General features: G+C 35.8%; 1 protein-coding gene across 1 annotated transcript in view; it reads right to left on the reverse strand.

Annotated features, from left to right (window-relative positions):
- The window catches only part of LOC144435865 (speract receptor-like), a 71,484-nt gene extending 45,597 nt beyond the window's left edge, over positions 1-25,887 (reverse strand). Inside the window, exon 1 of the mRNA XM_078124504.1 lies at positions 25,472-25,887. Within this exon, the coding sequence (XP_077980630.1) occupies positions 25,472-25,864 (393 nt within the window). The 5' untranslated portion in view covers positions 25,865-25,887. The remainder of the gene's footprint in view (positions 1-25,471) is intronic.
- Between the last annotated feature and the right edge of the window lie 2,077 nt (positions 25,888-27,964).

Raw genomic sequence — 27,964 nt, forward strand, 5'->3', positions numbered from 1 at the left:
TTTTTCAATTGCTTTAAAAGACACAACAAATTCTATGTTGTTGCATGGGTTGTCAGTCATACTTGAATGGTGAATATACTTTAGAAATGAATGTACTATAGAAATGTACACACTGAAACGAACATACTGTAGAAATTAATGTACTAAAGAAATGGACATACTATAGAAATTGTCACATTGTGGAAATGAATATACTATAGATGTGGGCATAAAAATACTACATAAACAGAGATGAACAGACTATAAAAATGAGCATACTGCAGAAATAAACATATATACTATAGCAATGAACATACAAAAATGAACTTTTTATGGATATGGACATATATGATAAACGTGAAGGTACTACAGAAATGAAAATACTGAAGTGAACATACTGAACATACTACAGAAATTAATATATCTAATACAGAATAGACGTGAACATACAACAATAATCACACTACAGAAATGAAAATCAACAGAAATGGAGATACAAATGAATATACTTAATTGAACATACCACAGAAATGAACATACATTTGTACTACAGAAACGGGCATACCACAGAAATGAACATACTACATAAATGACCATACTATATACATAATCATACCTACATAAATGAACATATTGCTACAAAATAAACATACAAATGAACATATCACAGAAATGGACATAATACGGTAATAACCATACTAATAAATGGACATTCAAATGGAAATACCACATAAAGGAACATACTACAGAAATGAACATACCACAGAAATAGACACAGTACATACATAACCATACCTATAGAAATGAACATAACATGATAGAAATGAACACACCCGAAAAAATGGCGTGATGTCTTATTGTATCACATCACATCACATCATGTAAATATACATCATTAACTATATCGCCATGGTTGTCTTTATTAGTAGACGTGTTCGTCCATCAAATCAAATCTATTATAACATCGACTAAAACCACATCACTTCCATAAATACGTGTGATATCCAACATATTGCAGAAATATCATATTTCAAATAATTAGATGGAAGATCACGGTTCAATCTACACAAAACATTGAGTAGTATTACACCGCATATATTGCAAATAAATAATATGTTACGTTCTGGGAATTGCTTAATGTTACGTTTCGGTGTCTAATAGGTAGATCGGCAGAACGTAAACGATTCGCCAGTCTAACTGTCTTTCTAGGGTACGAGGATCTAACGAGCTTGTTTATGTTAGGAATTAGCCACACATATATCGTCACTTACAAGTACACTCTTGCACTCCGGCAGAGAGAGAGAGAGAGAGAGAGAGAGAGAGAGAGGAGAGAGAGAGAGAGAGAGAGAGAGAGAGAGAGAGAGAGAGAGAGCAGCAGTTGCGTTGCAAATGACAATCTAAATTTGGAATAGGAATCCGGAATAACTTTATTCACAGTTACATTCTCATATATAGTCTGAATGACGTCATTAATCAAGTGATACTTTGTCATAAATAGATGATCTCTCACCTAGATTCATTGTTCTAGAAGACATGGCGAACTTCCACCAGAATGTTTTAAGATTGAGATTTAAGATCGTGTCATTTGTAAATTTTCACGTTTAGGACAAGTGTTGATCACGCTGTTAATCTGAATTCGATAATCAACAAGTTATCTTATTTACAAGTACTAATCTATGTTGTTTAATCAAAACACTTGATAATTGTTAGCTAATAAAGATAAGTATAATTAATATAGGGTTAGTAGATAAATCGACATATTAGTTGATCACGCTGTTCTCCTGTTTGTAAGTAGCTCAAAGGTAAATTATACGTTAATTTTGCCGAAATTCCAAATATGATATTTCTGGATCGTAACAAATAATCTAAATGTTATTATGGACACGAACATATTGTGTTGCAAAACATAGCCATATCATTTACAATGTACATGTCTCGGCGTTAAAATAAATTCCAGCAGTGTTACAAAATGTTGCCTCATCAAATACAACCATATTTTACCGCGCGTGCTGTAGGAAAACACATGTAAGACAAGTTTACAAATATAATGTATTGGCATAGGCAAAGGAGATTACCGTTTGCATGAAGAATAGCTAACGTGTTATAACTTATTTGCCCAGGGCAATCTTATGAAACAGAATGCAAATGTTGTAGACACGGTTATGTAATCACGTCAGTTTAAAATTAATTGTCTGTCATTTATGTGACGTGTACGTGTGTGACAGTGATTAATGTTGATAAAATAATGAACCATACAACAAAGACTAGAAGATTGAATGTGACACACAGTAATGAACACCGCTATGACTTTTTCATAGTCAATTGCACGTAGTACGTACATTGTTTGGTCATGTATTTATCATGTGTCATTCAAACGTCAACGAAGGTAATCATTAACAAGTTCGTTCAAAGTAGAAACACGAAAAGGCCCCGGAAACAAAATATTCACCTGCCTGAGAATGTGATATTATCTCACGTGAAATTGACTCAATTTATCGGTCGTATTTGGAGAGAATAGGGTTAAATTGAACAAATATCAATTATAAAATGACACTGTGTTAGTCACTTTGTTATGATTGCTCAATGGTCATTTTCAAGTTCATTGTTCTTGTTCCGTTGCTCCTCAAGTATTCAATAAATTTAATGTGTTGTGTAAAAATAACGCAGATTTACTTTTCTGGCGCCATGGAGCATGTTAATACGAGATATTAAGACTACAGTGACATTTACCAGACTTGTAATTACAATAAAGGGGGGGGGGGGGTTAATAAAATTGCCAACTGTCATTCTGATCATAGTAAATACGAATCGTGATATGCACACGAGTGTACATTTCAGTGACACATACTCACAAATATAGAAAAGTTGACATCTGAATAGGTTTGCAAGGAGACGAAACCATACATTTTCACTTTCGTGGCGATATGTACATGTGCTGAAACCAGGAAAACAATTTTTTATATCACCATTCAATGAGTACGCCATTTGAAGAAACAAAAGGTACATAGGCATACAACTAAAGTGTCATGATGACATGTACTGGGGAAGACAGACAAGTAAACCATACATAAATAACGTAAATATTTTACCATTCATAGGCTTCCTGTATAGGTTTGAAGACAGGCTTGTAAACAGTCATTTATCGTTTTATCATTGTAGTTTCTATTCACAATACATTATTTATCAGTATTTATTCAGTATTATCGATGACTGCTTTAAATCACCCAAACTACATGTTTGTGCCAGAACCTTCTCCTTTGTACACGTGGGAATGTTTTGTTTCCAAACAGGATTCCTTATAATATTATTGGTAATGCCTAGTGAGTTGACACACGGTAAGATCGAATCTGAGATAGTTGAATTGCATACATACATACATACATACATACATACATACATACATACATACATACATACATACATACACATAAATGTATACTTTAGTAATTTGTATGCAACGTAAGCAATCAATAAGTGACATTTAGCTTATGGTAAAATCAATACCATAGGTTCACGCATTAACACTTGACGTCACATCAGAGTCATGAATAAATTATATGAAACTTAAGTACATAACATGAATTTTTAAAATGAACCTTTGACTCATATGTTATATTCATGATGATCCACGATGATATATCTGGTTCATGGACACTAGAGATTTACCTCGGAATGTTTATTTTGAAAAAAACAACTTTTTTTCCCAGAGAAGCGATACACTGCTGTATTTACATTAGCTCTAGTTGAATGGGGAAAGCGTGCACATCAACAGCTAGGGAGTGAACTTGTTTAAATGTAAATTTCTTTAATTATACACAATAACAAGGTGGTGTGTATGACGTCTTTGGTCAAACCATCAAAGGTTAATAGGGATCGACCCCAGACGTTGACAACGGCCCTTCAAATAATTCATCTCAATCGTCTCAAAAGTGAAACTGGAATGATGTTTTCCGTGGAAGTGAAACTCGATAAACTTTAAACGTACATGTGTATACACATGTAATCATGGACAGGATTAAGTAAACACGGTGCACATATACACAAATATGTGATAAAATATATGAATAACTTCGCGTCCCTTATATTTCACTCATAGAATCTGATTTGCCACTTCCAAGTTAAATGCAATTATTGAGTTGTTCAATAAACAATTTATAACTCCTGGCGAGTTATTGCATTTATACGAGCATCCTGTCAGAGATAAACGTAAAATATGTCATAGTTACTTCTTTGTTCACCCTGATCCTTAGGAGAATATCTCGATATTTTCCCATCAAACAGACAGGAGTCAGTACTGAGCTACGAGAAATCTTGGTACTCACGTACGTGTACAAGGGTGAACATTTATATTAGAACTCTACAGTGAAATTTCCATAAGGTACATAATCCTTCATTTATATAAATACAATCGGAGAGGATATATTTTCAGCGCAAATCAAATTGTCACTTTAGACGATGTTGAACATATATCTAGCAGAAACTCATAGACAAAACTAGAACTTCTGTACGTGAAGCAATACTTAAGTTTACACCAAAATATCGACTCTCTGTCAATCGCCGAAACCCGTAAACTGAATGCTAAACCAAGTATATGCAATTGTTAATTTGATTACAACAACATACACATAAGTATTAATAAGCTCAATTAATAAAAATGCTAACATTTCATATCCCGTACGAGAGGAACTGCATTGAAACTAGACGACTTGTCCGTATATCGTCTTCATTGTCCAATTGAACAAATTTTATTTGAACATTTGATGTTGTATTAATAAGATATGATGTTTATAACTTGCTCTTGTGGCATATCTACTAAGCTTATGTACAATCTTTCTTAATCGTATTAAATAACCCAGTCACTTAGTCTGTTACAGTGAGTGCCACATTGTGTCATAAGTACATTGTACTATCACCATTATATCGTATGGTCACCATCAACTCAGCAATATCATTCACCTGAGACACTGAATCGCGCTGTTAATATCAATTCACAGACTCTTCAACATAACCATGGCGAGAATTTTCGCCAAAAGACGAATTTACGCCATACACAATAAATTCGGTTAATGTCCGTCTGTATTAATAAGTGTCCTGCTTGTAAAACGCTGTTGATAGAGCGAGACACGTTCACAGGAGAAGGCAAAAATCGCCAAATGTATTTAGAAATATCTCCAGTTGATCTAAAGTGTATGTCTAGCACATAAACATGACAAGAGCTAATCTCGATTCTATACAACTTGATCTTTACGAAGCCATCCCTTTAATATACCGCCACACTATCAAAGAGCCTTGCCCCTTTCAATACTTTGTAAATTAAGAAACAAATGCTAGGTATTGAATAGAGTAAACTATAATTGCTGCGCAAGTTAATGGAATGGGATGGCGACATCTAATACCCCATTTGCTTTGATTCATAATGAGGTTTTACGTTAAAATGACCATCACATTAAAGGCTGGGGGTGGTAATGCCTGCCCTGAGTTAAATATCCGGATGGGGTAAAAAAAAAGGGCCATTGACAAAGCGTCGCCGAAATAACAGCTTACACTAAATGACGGTATAGACATTGAAATAATGAATTATAGTTGCTCATTTTAACTTGATTTAAATTTCAAATCAGGATCACCACCACTAGTCAGTGAATTTGCACTGCGGGAAATGGTAGAATGCAAATACCGTATGCATTTAATTATGCATACTAGTTTGAAGAGTATTTCGGACCCCATTACATCAACTCGTCGCTCCATTGTCTATCCATCCATCAATCTAGTTTTCGTAGTTAACGAGACGCACTGAATACTGAATAATACATATAAATTGTTATTGAAGTCTATGAAAGCAATCTATTAGAAAATTTTAGTACCTTTTAGGGACTGTATTATCAATAATAACATTGACACCTTTGACAAAGTAAGAGATAACGATTTAATGCACTAGATGTTGTATATGATAATGAGGTGTCTGCATCAAAACTGACAATAATGGATTCTAGACACTGTACCTTTGACATGTGAAGTTGTTATTGGAGCCCATTTTATTCCAGTCCACACTGTTCCAATCTAACTTATTCTGGCACATAACATGTTATGTGCCTTTTTAGTCTGTTACAGTCCGTTCTATATTCTCTTTTGATCTGGATCTATCTTGACCTCAATAGTTATATTTCACGTGTTTTTACATACGTTGATAATCCACACATGATAATCAGTAATGCGAGCACTGGTTCTTGATTTTCCCAGAATTTGACCAACTCTAGTAAACTGTTTAACAAAGACAGGAAAATCCCGTGTCATTCTTCGGGAAAGTTGATTCACTGTCCCAGTGTCCCAATATCCGGAGTCATATAGAGAGGTGATCAAATACAGGACTGGCTCAGTATTCATAGTAAAAATCAGAAAATTCTTAACTCTGAGATCCGTGTTTGTCTGTGTTTTATTTTGCTTCAGATATTTTAGGACGCAATTTCTCACACTGACTTGAAACATATATGTGTTCAGTTTGCTTTTATTAGTCTGAATGGAACAAATGAAAATGAATATGATACCCGTATGCAGTCATCTCCTACAATGATAGGTGCTGATAAACTTAATAATGAAATAAGAAAGGTAATGTATACCCAAAGCGGATGATGCTGAGAGTTTTCTCATCATCACTCATGTTTCAACAAAGCAGTTATGTCGCTCCGACACAATTACAAACATGCCCATATCTGGCGTCAGTTATATATATAATAATAAAACACCATGGCAACGGGTCATAATGTACACCATCTAAGTAATATCGAAATGAAAATCGGACAACCTAACCCGGGAAAGTAATGTCCTAATTACAGTGTAGCTCCTGAAAGTTTGACCTTGAATAATACAAAAATTTTGATCTTGAATATTTAGTCTGCTAAGTGCCGCAGAATATAAACCAGTACTATACAATATTAATAGATTCTAAATCCATTAACGTTTCCAGATATTTCCTTTACAAAAAACAGATCGGCATATTGTCGTGAGAGTAGTAGTATACATATATACAAGAGATATATACAAGGTGAATGTGTACTTTTTTACAATTTGATAAGATTAATTTTGGTACAGGATACTGGTAAATGTAGTCATGGTTGATGGGAGACTCCGAATATAAATAAGAAAATACTTTCTATGAATTCATTAAAAGGGATAAATGGGTGCATTTATACATATCCACACTATTGCTAGCTTCCTAGTCATCAATCATTATGCATAGTCTAATATCGTCACTATGCCTGAGATGACACAAAAATATACGATCGCTGTATGAAGATGTACGACACCTCTTTGTCTCTGGCACGGTGCCTGTGGATACGAGTACGGGTATGGGCGTCATGGAGCTCTGTGTCACTCAGATATTCTGCCTAGCTCAGGACGGAAATTGACGAATGAAAAAAATATAACAGTTGAGAATATCGGCCTCTCCGTTACAGGAAAGGTCACATACTGTCCATTTCAGTAGCCCTGTGAAACCATATGGGACTTTCAGTGTTGAAATAAAAACTTTCAATTTTGAAAGCAAAAAAAATTGATTTTTTCCCCAAGTAGTGAAAGTACCAGACAGTGTTTTATTTTTTAATTATACCAAGTAAATCATGTCACACAGTGAAGTTTGATATGATGGTCCATATTATACAAAGGCATCCCTATTACGATTTCCATAACAACGTAGTATTAATAGTAGTATATTCAGCCAAGTTGGAACAATTAGAACGAAAGCAAGTGTCTATTTGAATCCGGTGGTGGTATTCTTTAATTCTATTTTAGCAATACTGTGGATGTATCAAAAAATGCAACAGGAAGTTTGTTTGAATATGTTGGAGAATGTTTACATCCCTACTGTATAACTGGAAGTGATTTTCATGTATGTGATGATATACGATCCTACATTTCTACACCGTATTAATTCCCTCGTGTAATTTCAGAACTGTCTTATCGAATATTGATAAACATGACTGATAGGAATGTAGCGAGGTATTGGACACTGCATATACTAGCTTTAACCATTTAACAAACACACAGAGACCCAAACATACATACATACATACATACATACATACATACATACATACATACATACAAACATACATACATACATACATACATTGTACATACATGCACGCACGCATACACACACACACATACATACATACATACATACATACATACATACATACATACATACATACATACAGAGAGACAGAGAATAATAATGCTGATTAGCATTCCCATATATGCAATATATATCTGTGGTAATGTCATGATCAATCGATGTTCTTACATATTTTTATCCTGCCAGCACATGTTCATTGCGTGTGTATGTGTGTGAGTGGGGAGGCAATATATCCACCCCTTGATTGATTGATTGATTGATTGATTGATTGATCAACTCATACACCCATTCAAATATCACCATCTGATTGATTGGCCGGTTGCTCATCGATTGGTTTATGAACTACATTGCATTGATTGATGACTATTTGATTAGTGCTTGAATTAATCAACTCTATCTATACTGTATACACCAATACATTAACAATATTAAGACGGGTCTGTTAGCCTGTGTTTTCACGATTTCCTAATTTAGATGCGGGAAAGTGTAGAGTTTTACTAGAAATGGGTCAGGTTTTGCAAATTTCGACAATTATTTACTAAAAAGGTTGTGCAAACCCTTTAAAAAGAAATCGTAAAAGGGTCGAAACTGTTGTCTGTTGTCATCTTGAGAGTTTTCATATAAGCTATCTGTATTCCAATCCATAACCATTAAAACGACTGGAGGCTTCCGTCAAGTCGAGTTTATTGTTTGTTACATTGATTGCCTGACAATTTCTAGTTGGTTGCATGGTTGTGGACATGCAAAATGAGTTCGAGTAGATATCAAGTCATGTCATGTCCCGTCATGTCATATTATATCATGTCATACATGTACATCATGTCACATCACATCACAACACAACAAATGGCATCATGTCACACGTCACATCACATCACATCACATCACAACACACAACAACTGACATCATGTCACACGTCACATTTCATTACATCGTGTTGTTCCCTTAAGGCTTAACATGCCCTTCAGTTTTCTGGGTTCGTTCTTCTTAGAAACATCTTTGACCTCGCAACCTTACATTGATTGGCAAATATGAACAATGATGTGAATATTTTGTTCACGTTATTAAGCGAGTTATAAGATACATCATACTATACAGTCATGTAAATAGTTCCTAGACAGTTTCTAGTTATGTTTTGAGGTGTACATATACCATCCTTTTCATGTTAGTGTTCTTTGGATTTGCTTGCTACAACCTGTTAGAAACCAAAAAGAAACTGAATATCCTTCACTTTTAATTAAGATAGTAAGATTGAAATTTCTTGCTGCATTTTGTCTAAATGACATAAACCTACAACTAGACGAAGACACGCGTATGCCAATGTTTTGCTATCTGCATGCCGTCTGCATGGCACGTTAGTTCATTTCATTTAGACAATATATATATTTAATGTAGCATATACAGTTTCTTATTGGTTTCTGCGTGGGTGTATCAAACAGAGCCAATGAACACTAAACATGAAGCGAGCTGTACATTGATCGAGTGTGCAGGAGCTGGATATTTTGTGTGTAGTATCTTACTATATAATGTGCCAACTTGTAATATGTATAAACTACGAGCCTCCTTTATTTGGTCAGTCGATGGAAGGGGGGGGGGGGGGTAGGGGTAGACGAACGAATTGCACACCCGTCGTTTATCATAAGTGTGGTAATTAATGCTAACCCCAAAAGTATAAATTGAATTTGCTCCTGCGGTGAATATTACGCTAATCTTTAACAAAGTGTGACAGATTCGTCAACCAACAGCCCCACGTTGGGTAACACCTTTGTAACGCTGCAAGCGTGTGATGATATCATAGACTTAGGTTATAACTGAAGCTACTAAGTAGACACTCTAGTTGTAGCTTCTGTTTTGTCTTATCTAGAGTTCACCGTGTCAGTCATTTCCCGGCGCTCTGTTGCAGTAATGGCGTTTCGTTGTACATTCATAATTGTTTTGCAATGGATGCAGGATACGATAGCCTACCCTACAGCGTATCATTATAATATCTACCCATCATATATCCTACCGTCCACCATAATATCAGTTATCAAAGGTGAATCGAAAAAGCAGTGCATAGCTCAGAGAGACCTATCCTTTCCCCCGTTCACTTAATTTAGACTGGCTAATTAAATGATCACAAAGCATTCTTCAGAAAACAATACCATATTATTCTCCTTTTGGTTATGGTCCAATTGACTGTGTTATGACCTAGGGGGGTTTGAAGTAAAGTAGCACACTATTGTTATGGGTGGCATTGTTAGGTTTGTTTTAGTCATTATCGCCTTAGATACAGGTGTTTGTACGGTACAGACCAACATAGGGTCTATTTTAACTTCTGTGGTATGTTTACAAGTTCGCTGGTTAGATTCGGAAGAATATTATAGAAAAAAAACATTTAGTTGGTAAACGTTCAATTTTGTTTCTTTTAGGTTTAAGTTTGTGAAATCTAAATAAAAACAATCAATATGTGCATGCATAAATTAAGTAGAAGTCTGTGGTGCACAAGAAATTAATTGCAATTGCGAATAAACAACCACATCGACCTGAAAACTCGTGTATATGTTGGAGCAAATGCAGTCACTGTGTTAAATCACGTGTTAAATCTGTTTGTTAGAGACTAAATATAATATGACGATACGATAAAATTGCATTGCTTATGTTGTTACAATGTGTATGGTGTTAAAATAGTTGGAATTTGAGACATCGTTTGAAAAAGAACCGGATTTAGAGTATAGCTTGAATACACGTTCTAGTCATAAACTTAAACTGACAACGTGCCATGCCAGGGAGAATCAGAAAGAATCAGACTTAAATCATACAGCGATCACTCAATCACCTATACTTCTGCAACCGTCTGGAATCAACTGCCGGTCGATATTAAAAGCATCAAATGTCACAATCTGTCATTAAGACTTAATACATACTTTTTCCGGATTGCATATATATGATCTGCTATTTGTAAAGTACCAGACTGAGAGAGAATTGCTAATGGATACAAGGAGATCTATGAATCGTTTTTTACAATTCATTTTCCAGTCATGTACATTTTTTATTTAAGCTTACATCACAACCCCTACTCAACAGTAACCAAGTAGATGATTAAATCAAGAATGATAACTTTACTTTATGATTATTCCAATATAAATGAGTTTACTCTTAAGAATCTACATACGGCATATTTCATTGATTAATCTCTTCTGATGTGTGCATTCCATTGCTTGACGTCCAAGAACTTTGAGCCACGATTTGAACTTACTACACAGGGCCGAATAATCGTGCTTTATTGTCAACATCACCACTGTTTTGTACATTATATAGAGTAAAGCTGGCAGGTAAAGTACTTTAGTAATTCTCTTACATCTTATCTTACTATACGTATCACACTCTCTGATTTCTTATCATGCTGGTCTACTTTAAAGATGTAGTGCCACTGGGTGGATAATCGTCACTAAATAAATCATTTGTCCGTCGTATCTTTAATCCACTCAGCCACCGTTCTGCCCTTATAGAGTGCATTTTTAAACAGGTAAACTTGCAGTCACTATACTCTTCAGAAAGCCAGACATCATATAAAAAACCGTGAATCAATCAGCCAAGAAACGTAACTACCCTTAAATAACCCTGAAATAGCAGGTAATACAACAGGAGTGTACAACGTGGGCGTAAAGCGTGTTCTGATGCTATCTAAGTGTGGATTTTGCCCTTCGGTAGACAATTGTCGATCTTATCGGGTGTTTCCGAGACGACACGAATAAACAGCTTCAATCAAGTATACAATGGAATATCTAGAATATTAGCTAGCCTATATCATGATTTATAAACCAATAACGAATAGCCTCGGACAGTAACCCTTTCTGTTTACATAATATCAAATACGGCTGTGTTTCCGTAAACACTTGGAACTAATTTATTTATGTACGCTTTGCCCTCATGATTGGAAAGCCTACAAAATGGTTTGTCTCCATTATTAAAAACAACCACGTCTCAGTAGAAAATAGAAAATAACTACTTAAAGAAGACCTTATATGAAAAAAGAACTTCAAACACACCGACGTCATTTAAAATGTTCATGTTAGAGTAAATTTCTCTAAATCAAACAGACGACTTCGTTAAACCGACTTCAGAGATTTACGTTGCAATAACAATCTATTTACTTTAGAACGTGTTTTCCTTGTCAACGTATATCTAGACCCCTGAACAAACTCAGTCTGGGATTCGTTGTTGATGTTGTCAACTTTCATCACTTAACATTAAAAGTAAACAAGAAACTTTGCTATATTCACAAAAATGAATACCTGGCCAACACCATATTATTTCAAACAAAGGCGACATCTCCCGTGGCTATCGTGTATGGGATTCTAACTCTACCCTAAACCCCAGCTTAACTCCCTAGCAGTTTGTATGTTACAGACTATGTCACTTCCTACCAGTATGTATCTTACAGATCAAATGACACTTTTCTATGCAAATATTCTGACTGTAAAGTAGTGACGATCAATATTGGAGATACATTTTCCCGGACAGCATTATTAAAAATGTCTGAATAGCGTTGTGGATATTGTGTTACTTTGAATTGAACAAAGAGTCCGACGTGTTTAATATTTAGCTTGCAAGAATGAAACATTCAGGTTGTACAGTAAACAGAACTTCTTATTTCATTTTTAATGCGCATCTTCTTGTCCTAAAAGAAATGCATTTACTGACTTCACAATGACGGTTTAGGTTTATTGGGATATTGAAAGATATGTCTGTAATACGTATTTGTTCATTAAATGTACAGTTTCTCGTTCTGAAGAAAAGTATTCATAATTCATACTAACGGGTTTTTTCCAGATGTTGTTTCTTTAATACTTGTGTTTTCATTTAGATTTTTCTGGCATTTTTAAAAATATTTTTTTCCCATACCTATTTTATTTTCGAGTTCTGAAGAAATGTATTTTCTGAATTCAGAACAACATTTGGGTTAAGTGGCATCTCATTCTACAATTTCTTGTTCTGTAGAAATGTATTCAGTGAATTTATGATAATCGTCCCAGATCGCGAGTTTGTTGTTGTCGATATACACTTTTCCTTGATCAGGGAAGACTTATTTCGACGCTGGTTAATTAGACAATTCTTGTGTATAACTAGTGTTAGAGATCTTTTTACAGATTTATTGGACTAACCATGTAAAATATTTGTGACGGTGATTTTCGATGCGAGCGAATCTCAAACGAAAAACCGGGTCCCACGTGAAATAATGCGATATGTGGTATGGTTTTTGAGACATTGTGTTGATGTGTCTTATTTGTGCACATATAATGTACAATTTCTTGTTCTAAAGAAATACATTACACAATTTCATAAAATGGTATGGTTTTCGTGGCATGTTTCAGATTCTGTTTCTTCAAAAATATATTACTTATTTGTTCATAAATGTATAATTATGTACAATTTATTGTTTTAAGAAATGTATTCACAGAATCCATGGGTTTTTCGGTATGTATAGATCTCTCCTTTTTGTAATACGTATGTTTGTTTGAGCATTATGTTCATTAAACTAAGGGGTACATCTATATATGATCGTTTTTAGATATGATACTCAGCCATGTATACCGTTTCAGTTAATTAAGTTATCTATAACTGCCAACGACTGGGGCTCAACATGATCATTCTTCAAGCATTCATCCATGATAGCCGGGCCCCATGAGTTCTGAATAATGAAACAAATCCAGTTTGTTATGTAAATTAGACATCTTCATTTCCTCTAGTAGTGATGCATTGCATTACATTACATTGCATTACATTACATTACATTACATTACATTACATTACATTACTTTACTTTACTGACATAGTACTGTAGATATATGGTTGCATTACATCGTCGTATATCCAATTTAGTCTCAACATTATCAGACATTAGTCTTCCCACTCTTTTATATTAAAAAAATCTTCGAAACATATTACTTATTAAAATCGTTGCCATTTGTGGGGTTGAGCTTTCTTTCAATTACCTAAAATCATAAAAGTGGATGGTAGAAGTGGAAAATAAAGATTAACCAAATATAAGAAGCACGGATTTTATCATGTTGTTGTCCATTACATGTAAACTACAGACGTCATCAGGTTTTTTTTTGAAATGACACATTTATACAGCATGATATAGATTCCCATCCCATTAGCTTATGAATTATATGACTATCATATCTGTTAATATAAAAATGATCGATCGCAAATGTCGTTTACAGATCTTCGCCATTGTCAGATATTCATTGGTAATGATCTCCTTTATATTTTACCGATTTATCATTACTTTATATTTCCGATATTTCACCACCAAATTGGTGTAATGTATACAAATGATTACTACTGATTAGTTAATAACATATATATATATGCCCCAAACCGACGGAAACCCAATCCTTATATTAATTAAATCCACCCAAATGTGACATTTCGTATTTTTTCTGTAATCGTGTATGGTAATCAGTATGGTAATCAGTCAGAACACCTGGTCAGCTTACTATTAAGTTTCAGTGATGGACTAGTTAATGTCATGGAAAATCTCAGCAAATATAAACCAGGATTCTAATGGTTCTTTGTAAAAATGTTAATTATAATGCACAATGTGTGTGTGTGGTGTGTGTGTGTGTGTGTACGCATGTATGTACGTACGTATGTATGTATGTATGTATGTATGTATGTATGTATGTATGTATGTATGTGTGTATGTATGTATGTATGTATGTATGTATGTATGTATGTGCGTGTATGTATGTATGTATGTATGTATGTATGTATGTATGTATGTATGTATGCACTAGTCTATATTCTGCAAATCACCAGTCACAACTTTATTTGTAATATTTTGCAAGACATATGGCAACTAATGGAACTTTATACTTTAATAAATTGCAAGCCAATATTGAGTATGACTAATGAACATGTCATGGTCAGTTTATTTGTGATTAGTCACTCATTATGAGATTGAACTACTTAGTACTATGTGATCTGGTTGACAAGGCCAATCACGAGTTGTTGTACTTTCCACAAACACAGCTCGTAGATAGCTTATTAGCTCGTAGAGATTTTGAAAACAACAACAGATACTACATAGGGATTGTCTCTAGGGAAATTGCTGCGGTCAGATTTCACAATTTTGCAATAGTACTTATGTGAAAATAAGAGTGTCTGTTTCTATTTAGATGTAAAATGTAGTTATGATGACTTCCAGTGACCTTTACTCTTAGTCATTAAAAGGTCACAGTTTGTATAGAGAGAAATAATCTGTCACTAACAGTTGTGTATCTTGGATTATACCTTACATGTTAAGGTAACTTGATTTGTTAATTGTATTCACCTATAGAACCAGAAGCACATTTCACTGAAGTCTGGCTTTAATATGGTTCAGCATGTTTGAAAGATGCTGTGTTGTCTCAATCTTTATCGCTACGCGGGTAGCACTAGTTATATTTATACTTTGTTCTCTAATGTAAGAAGAAAGTGTGTTCCTTTATAACACCCTGTTTCTGTGGATAAATGTGCCGTTGATTTGTTTGACAGTCAAGGTATAGATTCTGTTCAGCGATTAGATGGCATTTGGAATTGCACCATAAAAAAATTGGAAATGATTATGATAAAACATCATTTATTATTCAGTTGATACATCACTTTGTCGTTGATATCTTCCTAGTCTGATCTACGTGAAGTTGACCTTGACACTGGAGCAGAGCCAAGTGTTTACTGAATCTGATCCGATAGTTAAGACGATTTTCCGACGATTTTCACCACCATACGAGGATACCTATCAAACTTCAACAAACATTATATATGATATATAATTATAAAATGGCGATAAAAGACTTCAAATCATTTTCCTTTGTTTCGTTTTTCTCAACATGAAAAATCACGTGATTTAGAAACTTAAGTAACAATAGCTCATTTTCATGCTTGTAAGTGGACAACACCGTGATATAAATACAGTTTTTGGGTTCCACTCTATAATGCGTGCTATTAACTATTGACAATGGGCGTGATGCAAACATTTTAGTACGGTATGAAAAAAGCAACTCTATGGTAGAATCTCACTGCAATACGAGTATCAGTTACTATGTAAATGATTACTGAATGCAATATAGCCTGTTAAGAACAGGTCAGACCCGGTCACAAATATTGCTTTATGTGGTAATTCGATCTCTATAGTATAGAACCTGTGACTTCTATCAAACAGCTGTACAAAAAACATTCCTATTTCTTGACAAGCAATCGAATCGCACTTCGAAAAGGTGTGCTGGTAATGTTTATTTAGATTCTGCATATATGTATCTCTCATGGTCTGATCTACAGTCCTCAGGGATTGTACGACACGATATAATAAATTAAGTGTATCTATTGCGACGCACCGATGACGTCACCTCACCTAGGTTATGTAAAACGTAGAAACAATTAACTCACAAACATGAAACTCTTTGGTGTACTTTTATTGGACTTTCTGTACGATTGTGTTGAGCGACCTGTACTTGTATCTATTCGCTGTGAATACGTTGCTTCGAAAAAAAATAACAATGACAAAAAAGTAATATACGCAGGCTGAAATGGAAACATTGTGTAACCAATCTGAACACTGTGCTATGTTTGATACCGAAATAGTGTAAAGCCCGTGTGACAGCTTGAAGATTATTATGATATCATGGCGAACTGATTTCAAGGAATTAAATACATGACACACTGGAACAACGGGCATGTATTAGAATAAATGTACCAGCCGCGCCGAGATCAAAGTGTCAATCATTCTTTAGAACAAAACAAGCCACCGCGAGAATCGCTCAATCCAACACAAAGAAAAGCATGAAGCATTTCTGATGAACCGAATTCATCGAATGTATTTATCAGATTAATCGTAGTTAGTTAACGAAGTCAATACATGTACTCTAGACTTGTCTAGCTTGATTATGTATCGGCTACAAATGTCTATAGTGAATGGTTGATTACAAGTCATCAGCATCTCCAACATTGCCTGGTGTCAGAATCATGAAATAAGCATAAACTAAATATGAATTCATTTATTTTTCCTATCCTCAAACCTGGTAGATTGCATATTAGACACTCATTTCGAATCTCCCCCTGCGGGTATAGTCACATGAACGTGCCATTGGGCAATCTCTGCTTTACACGCGTTGCGTTGCAGATCATGCATTAAATGGCCGACAGCATGACACGCAGTAGCCAATGTGATCCATTGCATCGAAATGACACCAGTCAATTTTCTCTTGTTACGAATTTTCCGACATTGGCGTGTACAACCTTTATATGTTTGAATGAATACGAGAGATTCCTACAGTTCATCATTTTCATACATTTTTAACGATAATGTAAAAATGGAATCAAAATATGAATGACAGCCAGATCGATAATAACTTACTATGGGTAAAGGTCGGGTCATTACATTTCGTACATTAATAGGTAACAATATAATTCTAAACAATATATATGTGTACAAGGGGGAAATTGCAATGATAATCACAATCAAATGATCTCATACCACGAATAATTAATGTGCACTCTACGTCCTGTCCAATTTTACACATTAACTTTCATTATGTATGTAATGAGAAACAACTTTAAATAGCGATCTTAATTGACTTGTTCAGCACAGACTTATTAAATGTATACAGTTAAATCATCACCATGGTCACAATTACTATAATATGGTTGGATGGATGGATGGATGGATGGATGGATGGGTGGATGGATGGACGGATGAATGGGTGGGTGGGTGGGTGTATGGAAGGATAGATAGATATTTTTTTAGATAGAGATACTTTTTAGATAGATACTTTTAAGACAGACAGACAGACAGACAGACAGGCAGACAGACAGACAGACAGACAGACACAATAATGTAGATTGAATTTTCTTTGCATTGATATTGATGTACAATTATTGTCAGAAGGTGTGCATACGTCAAGAAAACGTGACTGTTATGCTTCAGTTAAAAAGGAATTGCCTCTGGAATCTTATTTATCCTCTCTTGATAATTCAATATTCAAATTGATGCTATGTCAATTTAAAACCCCTACACATACTTTAAAAATTGACACTGGTCGTTGGAATGATACTCCAAGAGTAGAGAGACTTTGTGAAATGTGTAATTTAAATCAAATATAGAGGATGAATTCCACTTCTTACTTGTATACCCATTTTATACTTGTAAGGTCAAAATATGCAAATTATGTTTACAATCCCCGTTGCAACATAAATTTGTGTTACTTCTGTCGTCTCGCAAGGTTAACACTCTTAGAAAACTAAGTAGATATATATGTTATGTTATAAAACTTGGAGAAGATGCTAGTAGGAACTCTGAGATATAAACTTTTCTCTACTGTCTACTGTTCCCTACGTGGGAGTAGGGTTATTTTCTAGTGATCTGCTCATTTTTGTATAGTTATGGTCTGTATTTTTTAGCCAGTGGCCACCAGTACTAAACAAACGATTGATTGATTAATTGATTGACACAATGTTGATTGATGGAAGGGTGGATGGATAAACATACAGTGGCATGGATAGACGGACCGACCGACCGACAGACACACACAAATTGCGTTCATTGTTTCTTCATTGTTGACGAGGACTGCAAATAATATGTATACATGTGTAAGTAGAAGACAGAATTGAATTATACTTCAACGTGAAATATGTGTGACTGTGATCTTCTGAGCAATGAGATATTATCCTATGTTATAGGCTATAGGGTGATAAGATGAGTTTACAGCTTTATATTTTGTTTTTGTTTATTTGTTGTTTGTTTGTTTATTTGGGTTTTGGGGTTTAGTGTTTGCTTCGAAAGGTACTCGTAGTATTATATATACTGGAACATACTTACATGTAGCTACCACCTGATATTGCGATACTTTATTTTAAACCTGTATAAACTCAATACATTCGTCGAACTCATGACTGTACTAAAATGTCGTAGAAATCCCTTTGATGCCATCGGCTGTGCTACCATGGTCTGAAAATTATTTCTTACAACGAAGACATGCATATACATTGATATAACATTTCAATAGTTGAGTCAATATTCTATGCAAGTGTTGTTGTTAGACAAGTGGGAGTAAAGATAAAATTCTGGCTTGGGCTTGCGTGTCTTTACTTTAATCTTTATAATTATTATTATTGCACGTGTTGGGAGTGTGATTTCTCCATAGCAATACAGTAGAAACGTGATTACAGGTAACAATGATATTGAGTCCTGCACGATGAAAAGACAGCTAACGCACCAGACCGTAGCACCGTTGAACACGAAATAATTCAAGCCAATGTTTAAAAAAAAAAGAGTAAATTGCTTGTGTCGTGTTAACACGCAACCTCAAGGCAATCACGTAGTCAATGATATACATATATCAATATACTCTGAATGATCAGAAAATAATGTATATATTTGCCCTTCTGCAATACATCTTCCAAAATTAACTCAGAGTGATCATACAAAGGTCTGTCTAGGTAACACCAATGTATGTGCCTCAGAGAATCCATTTTTAATAAAACTGCTCATCAGTTGACTGAAATTGACATGAACACGCATACAAATTTAATCTATTGGGACCATTCTTATCGGAAACACACATTTGCAGTAACTCTCTTACACCCTATCAAATTTAACCACAGTAATACTGTCGGCAAGACGTCTTCTGACAATACGGTCCTCTAAGAATATATTTCGATACTGGTATTAAAATGACAAGAGGTGACATGTTATCTCCCACTGGCCCACAACTCGACAATCAGAAGTGTTTTTGGCCGCTAACAAGTCTCTCCAACATTGACATTTTAGAAAAGGTCGGAAAACGCCGGCGGATTAACGCTCGTAAAGATTTACAATGTTGCTTGTGGATCTTTTGCTCAGTGATTTTTCAAGTAGTGTGATGTAATACAAACTGTCACCTTCATTATATTTTAATGTTGAAGATTGTTAGTGCAACATCCATATATTGAGGTAAATTAGAGACTAGCTGATTCCAGATTTGTCTGACAAGCGACTTGTTCATGTGATCAACAGGATGACGTCGTATTCTCCCTTATGTCTGAATGATTTCAATCATTTTCTTGTAAAAGATTGATATAAAAAAGTGAATCTCGATGCTGTCAAATTGAAATGATGTGGTTGGTGGTTGTTTTTTTTTTTTTTTTTTTTTTTTACACAGACAGGGTTTAACTTGAAGGGCGCCATATTACGACATAAGACATGTTTAGGCGGTTGTAAGCTCGTATTACTGTACTTAGTGTAATGTGCATCAAACATTATCAAAACAACCTACGCACGATACCTGAAACTTTGGAGATGTTAATAATTTACAATATTGAATGCAAAGAAATATATATATATATATATATATATATATATATATATATATATATATATATATATATATATATATATATAATATATATATATATATATATTATATGGAAGTACGAGTCACCTTATCCTGAAAATACGCCAAATGCTTATTTAATTTTGTAAAGAAGCCTAGGTGTTATGTTTCTTTTCATCAATGCGCCATGAGCCATGGTGTCACAGGAAAGCAATACTTTGCTATAACGTTGACGAATCGCTATTACGTAGTCCTACGTTGTTTTTATCTACTGTGACGAAAATAATTTTCCCTGAGCGATTTTCAAAATGTCTTCCCATCATCGATCAGAATATTCAGTGACAACATCTGCATTTTTACCGACTAATAACTCTTGGCTAACCAAGCATTATTCATTCAGTCAATGCACCATAACCATTTTTAAAATACCCAAGGGTTTTGATCATGTCGTTTTAAAAAAACCCACACTTTTTAATACCACTAACAGTGGTGACAAGCTACATTAGCGATACGTACCGTGTTAAACTTTTCGGATCGAGAGTTAATTGCATCTTAAAGTTGAGTGCTATTGTTTCAAAATCGTTTGTTTCTGACACTAATTGCTCTGTAAATTGAGCTTATATTAGCGCACTATTGTTTTCATTATTAAAGCGTATACACCCAGTAGCAACAAACACACTCGTTTTTTTGTTCAACATGGTCAGTTGGTAGACCTCGTGGTAAATATGGAGTTTGCTTTCAACGAATTTCTACCAACATTGCGCATATATGCATGGCCGTGACGATGTCGTTTGACGATTCAGAATCCTTGAGAATCACGTGTCCGATTTATGCATTCGTAGACATGATGCAACGCCGAGATCGAGTTTCATTCAGTGAATTCCCCGCGGCTGTTTGACACTAACGAAGGTGTATTTTTCTGACGGCTCTTCCCGAACGCTTTACCGAATAGACAAAGACTCACGTTTTCTTGTATGGAGTCGAGCAGCATAAAACCAGTGTCCGTCTACAATCCTGTAGGCTCGATATCACCTTGCAATTGATTCGTATTTTGTCGTGTTTCAAAAAAAATCCGACAATATTGATATGCATTACCTTGTATCGACATGCTTTTGACAATTCAACAATGGGCATTTTTTCTCTTTTGGAATCTTTCATACATGGGCATTGAATTGCTTCGCTGCTCCGATGTTCATCGGTATTGTCAGTCGAGTCAACGCTCTCAGCGGGTGATGATACAGAATGCATTCCGAAAGAATTGATCAATGGAGACGTAATTGGCATGGGAGTGATTACTGTGACCTTTGTCGGTTAAACGAATTGTTGATCTGGTTAAGTAAGAGAATACGGTATTATTTAGCCTATACATGCCATTGTACACCGAGCAATAGTTACATTTGTTAAGGCTTTTTTCCCAACATCTACCGTGTCCATTAAAAATTTGAGTACAAGGTGCTCCCAAGAACTGTTCATTCTGTATACTTTAGAGCAATTACATGTTATTAAGTTAGAATCAAAGTCACTGCGTTACTCATAACACTGACAATATCCATAGATCCTCGGAGGGTCAGATACGTGTATTTTAGGCTCTTTTAAAGTCACTTGTAAGAAAATTTGGTGTATTTTTTTTATTTGCTCTTTCTCTGATCTATCTTTCAATATATGATAAGCTTTCTTGGCTCCCATTCTCCACTTTTGGGGGCCAACATGATAGATTATGTTAATTCGTGTGATTAGCCTACACGCTGGATAACTTTGAACACGTGATAATGTCTATCGATGATACTTGCGTGGGTTTCGATGCAAGAACAGTGTGTCATATGTGTGCTGAGGCTTCGAGACTGGAGACGCTACTCAACACATTTTTTTTCTTCAGATAACAAGTAGTGAGAGTGAAATACTGTAACAGCGTTGTAACAGAAGCTTGAAACAAGATAGTACCCATTTGTTACATCACTACAAAGACAAACAAGACACCGTTTCACTTTCCTTCATGCATTCAATCGCTATATTATATCCTAGCCACCCCGGGAGCTATAATTCACCTTGTATTTTCTACTTTGTTTTCTTATTAAAATGCATCATGGGAATAACGAATCGTTGTAATAGGGAAGTACCACAATGAATAAATCCTCGTTAACGTTCTGTAATCTTGGATACTATGCAATATACTTCCATTGGTATCTAGCTACTCAAGGTTTTCATGTTGTGCATCGACTGCAGACGTCTCTCTTCTATCCAAGGTTATATAGACTAATACCCAAATTGAATACAATTCGATACGACGGAAGAAAAACAGAAATATCCAATTATGTCTGTTTGTCCATCAATTTCTATTCTTTCACTACCAACAGAGTATAAGCTGTTATTTAATAGCAGGAATGCTAAAGCTGTAGTATTCAAATTAAGAGATCAGTCGATTAATCTATATATTAAGTCGTAGATTGTTAGAAATATCATTAAAGGTATGTAGGTAGAATTAATGTCATAAGCTGTCTGTGGCAGTGTATTATCAGTACCATACTGAGTTGTACCACTATAATTCATAGCTGCGAGACATTTGATATGTGTATGTACCCGGTATACGAAATGAACGAGCAACGAGCTTAGTTTGTTAGACCCAGGGCCACGTGTATTGAAGTAAAAAAACATGTATCAAATGAAATGATTTCCTAACATTTACATTTGATAAAACATGAAGGGTGTTTTGAGCTAGGCATTGAAGCGAGTATTTTTTATTAGATCGAAATAAATGGAGCATCCGTAAATTTTAATCCAATCACATGCGGTAGTCTAGTCGTAAACCCCGAAGTTCAAGATATTACTGCAATAAAATGTGCTTATCATACATTAAGCAATCAACGAAACACAGGAAATATATACTTTTTGTAAATGGTATTGAATCAGTCGAAATTGCAGGTATAGTTGCGAAATTAGCGATTATTTTTTTCAAGTTGCCATAACGATCTGCGTACGTGACTGGTATTAGGTTTCTCAAAGACCGTGACGATTAGTCAAAGAATTACGACTAGTCCGATTGTTGTGATTGTTAGTGGTAGTAACATTTCTAAGACGTGAAAAGGGCCATTTGATTACCATGGCTTGTAATTTGATTTCCAACTACAGGTCAAAATCAGTCAAGTGGAAATTGACATCTTCGTGATAACTATCACCAAATTAACGACTGATTATGGGTTGTTCGTGTATCATTTCATCTCTCTCTCTCTCTCTCTCTCTCTCTCTCTCTCTCTCTCTCTCTCTCTCTCTCTCTCTCTCTCTTTTTAAAAACGATTTTACCTCCATGCTGTATCTAGGTATCGGTATGCACACAAATAGTGAACGAGTATGACAATACTCTGCCATGCAGATACTAGAGAAATGCTATGAACCAGCCAACCATGCAGCACTCGGCGTTCTCACACGAATACTCCATAAACCTTACAAACCACACGCTGTTCTGATAAAGTGGTGGTAATTTTCTTCGGAAACACATAAAGCACGTGGTTTATAACCGTGTATGTATGTATGTATGTATGTATGTATGTATGTATGTATGTATGTGTGTGTATGTATATATGTATGTATGTATGTATGTATGTATGTATGTATGTATGTATGTATGTATGTATGTGGAGGGTGTATATGGGGTAGGGGGAGCTGTGTGTGTGCGCGCGTGTTTAGGAGCACGGATCTCAATATAACTTCCTCCCCGTGGGAAATGTATGTCTTTATAACTTCAACAGTGAGAGTATGAAACGGGACGTCCTTTCTTTACAGACATCGTGAGTCAATACAGTTGTTGACTTTAAGCTGTAAGGCTTCTCGTGAGTTTTCTTGATTTACCGCACTCGATGGATATATTTCATTCAAGGCTCTTTCATCTCAAACTCAATTTGTTTAGACACTGTGCCAATCCTGTCCTTAGGGCTGGAACAGTTGTTTATTGTTGTGAAAGGTGTCACATTCCGAACGCTTGTTGCGAAAAATCATGGTGAAAAGAGATAGAATTACCTAAGCTGACTGCCGATAAACACCTCAGTAAGTTATTGTCTCTGTAAAAACAATGCTTTAAGGGGTCGATATCACGTACTATTGGTGTACTTTCTGTGTGCATGGACTTAAAACTATTATGTGCAGATAGTTTTAACACCGCTGCCAAAAACGCGCTCTGGAGAGACAATACGTAAACGAACATTGCAACATTTACACCAATGCGTTTCTCAGGAGACAATCGCATGCGCAGTGAAAGGTCCAACTACTACTTTTAAAAAGTCTATAAATCTACAATGATTAGTCTATGTATTATACGTATGGGACACTAAAGCCATTACAGTTGCTTCATTCATTGAATGCCCTGAGGCAGTGGGGGTCTATAGCATGAATTGTGCATGTCAGGCGAAGTGTTCCCAACGACTAATAGTCAAGAAGTCGATCGATTTTATACGCTTGGTGTTTTGGTGTGTAAGCCAGTTCGATACATTTGTGTTTGTATCTACGTAATGCCTATTGTTTTGAAGCTTACAGGTGCTACACTAATCTTCGTTGAAAACAATGTATACACTCTTAAAATGTCAAGTGCGAACACGGAAGGCTATTCGTTGATCCTCAGACCACCAAATGGTCTGCGAGTGATCTAAAAGGACGAGTGCTAGTACCTATACAGGCGTTCTATTCCCCTTCTAAGACTTTAAAAAGAACACTAATATTGTTGGGTGGGAGGGTGGGGAGTGGGTTGGGGCATGGGACAAATCGAGACTTGGTTCAAACATGGAGGTATAAGGGGTACTACCTCGTTCAAATATGGAGGTAGAAGGACCATGATTCAAACACCGACTATCTTTTCTCACCAAGTTAAAGTGTCACATTTCTACGATTTTGATAGCTTACTACTAGAAGTGCCATCCACCGCATTGTTATCGAAAATCACAGTCTATTGACCACATCACATCAATTCTAAAAAAAATACACTGTACAACACGACACACAAGCGTAAACATGGTGAAACAAGATCTGGTTACTTACGTAGGATATGAGGCACAAATTCCATGCTGCAGCCAGACGAGCTGCGGTCTTGCACGTTTCTGAAAGTCCAATAAAACCAATGACATTTTCTACCCAAAGATGTGACAACGCTGACAATCCGGCAAGCTCTGTGCCTTGTGTATCGTACGGTATAAACGATAGCGTATGTCCAGGTAATATCTCTGGGTCATTGTTTATAGTTTCTAGGGCGAGTATCATCGCTCCCGATACTAGACGGCTATATCGTTTATAACCACCATTCGCAAGACTTTCGGTCATCAGATATCCCACCTTGAATTCCTCTCCATACACCTGTCCCGATCGTAAAATGGCGATCGACACGAAACAAACTAGCAGAAGTGATAGAATCATTGTTGTTCCGCGAGCACACATCCTCTGCGAACGCCAACCAATCCAACGACTCGTAACTCGGTAGCAGCTATATGGTCAACTTCAAACGTGTCCGTATCTCACCTGGAACGTAGCACGAATAATCACAGTGGTACTCTGTTCGTCGTCGCAGAACTCAGTGTGTTCATTCTGAAAGATAAAGTAAGACTCGCTGAACGTACTAATTTGTGTAGAGTGACTCTTAAAGTTTACTGCTTTCTGCTCAGGTGGTGTCAAATTATCTCCAGAAGGCCCACAAAAGAAAGTGACGATACATGAAATGTCAGAATAAAGAGCTCATGAATTATTCAACAGTGTAGTTTTAAGTCAGGCTACGCTTGCACACCAATCGTACATTCATTCACATACCTATACACTATTGATCCGCGCACATCGTGTGTACCCAATATCAGAGCAATGAGTGTTTCATGGTTTTTGCGGGTGATGTGGATCTAGTAAGATATCTGGAAATACCTGGAAGGATTGACGATTTGAGTGTAGGTGTTGACGGCCGGTCTTTCGACGTCTCTGTCACTGAGTGTTGCCTTTTGTGTTGCGGTGATAAAAATAATAAAACAAACAGAAGCGTTGCATTATTGATCCACGTCACAGGTTTTTTAGTCTCTCTCTCTCTTATCGACTTGTTGGAGAACATAAATGACAACAGTTGGTGAACCGTGCCAAATAATGATGTTGTTTTGGTATTGATGTGGCGAGAAGTACGATCACCCCTGAGAACGAATTGAACGGTCCACCGACAGAGCATTCATCATCAATCGATAGGACTCAAAACGACATAATTTCCCTAAACAAGTCAATTTACTTACACTGAGAGAGCTTCGAATTTATTTAAAATGCCTCTAATAAACGAAAATAGCGTCTAACGTAAACACAAATTGAAATATAGCTTGGTCCATATAACAAATAATCATTGGATCGAACGCATTGTTCGGCAACCTATGATGCCGAAATCGAAGCGCTTGGCTCACAATTGGGGTTTAATACAGGAGTGTTGGCTGCAAAATAGCCGTTAGATTGCGTAACCTTGAAGGGAGACCAACACAAAACAACTATTGCATATATTTGATACAAACTGTCAATTGTAAAAATGACCGTAGGGACACCTCTGTCGTCACTCCGACAGACATTCAAAACATCTAGAAAGGTATGGATGAGGTTAATCCGGTCAAATAAAACCATCAAAGGAAGTCCGATCTGCTCCTAATCGGTAAATGGGAATACAAGAAGCCAGTGTTCACACAGGAGAAGCTAATTTCCGCACAGCTAGGTGTTGAATGGCAGACGCGGATGCCAGATGAGAATCAGCCGTCACCATGAACTTGACGTCAAGCTCGAGTAATACGTGAAACGACAATGACTTACGCCCTCTATTGTCATATTCATGTTTGATACACCATGCTGGGTACGAAGGAAGGATTATACAATAGTTTCGCCACTGGGAGCGCTGTTTGGAAGCAGCTTTTTGACCGGAAGTTAGGATGTGTACAGATGAGTTCTGCAGCATAAGGCAATAACTTGCAGTTGCTATTTACGCTCTATCTACTCTAGCTCCTCTCCCCACATATATTTGACAGTTTATCTGTTACTTAATGAGTTTCACATTACAGTTTCCTAGGTTAGATTTAGTATCAACATCATCTCTAAGACAACACATGTGATAAAGAGTTTGAATTTGACTTTTCTTGGCAACCAAACAAAAATTATATCAAAAATATGAAATTATGAAATGACTCCAGAAGCCAAAGCCTATAAAAAATACCATTCTTTCTTGGAGTGACGTTCGTCTTAAGCCGAATACATGTAGTACATATATACAACGGAGAGGGTTAATAATGTACAAATACTACAAGGTGAACGATTTTAATTAATTTTTGTTCAAAAAGTCAATTTTAAACAACAGAAATGTGGATGATGCAAATACGGATCGTTAAATGTCCCCCACCATGTGAACACAATCATTTTAACTATATCCATGTGTACATATGCACACAGAAAATCCTCTGAAGACAAATGCATAAATAGAACCGATTAAAATATGGAGATTGCCTTACCCTTTACGATACCTAATCTCCAAAAAGTATA

Source organism: Glandiceps talaboti, chromosome 5 (genome assembly GCF_964340395.1).
Source record: "Glandiceps talaboti chromosome 5, keGlaTala1.1, whole genome shotgun sequence".
Taxonomy (NCBI): domain Eukaryota; kingdom Metazoa; phylum Hemichordata; class Enteropneusta; family Spengelidae; genus Glandiceps; species Glandiceps talaboti.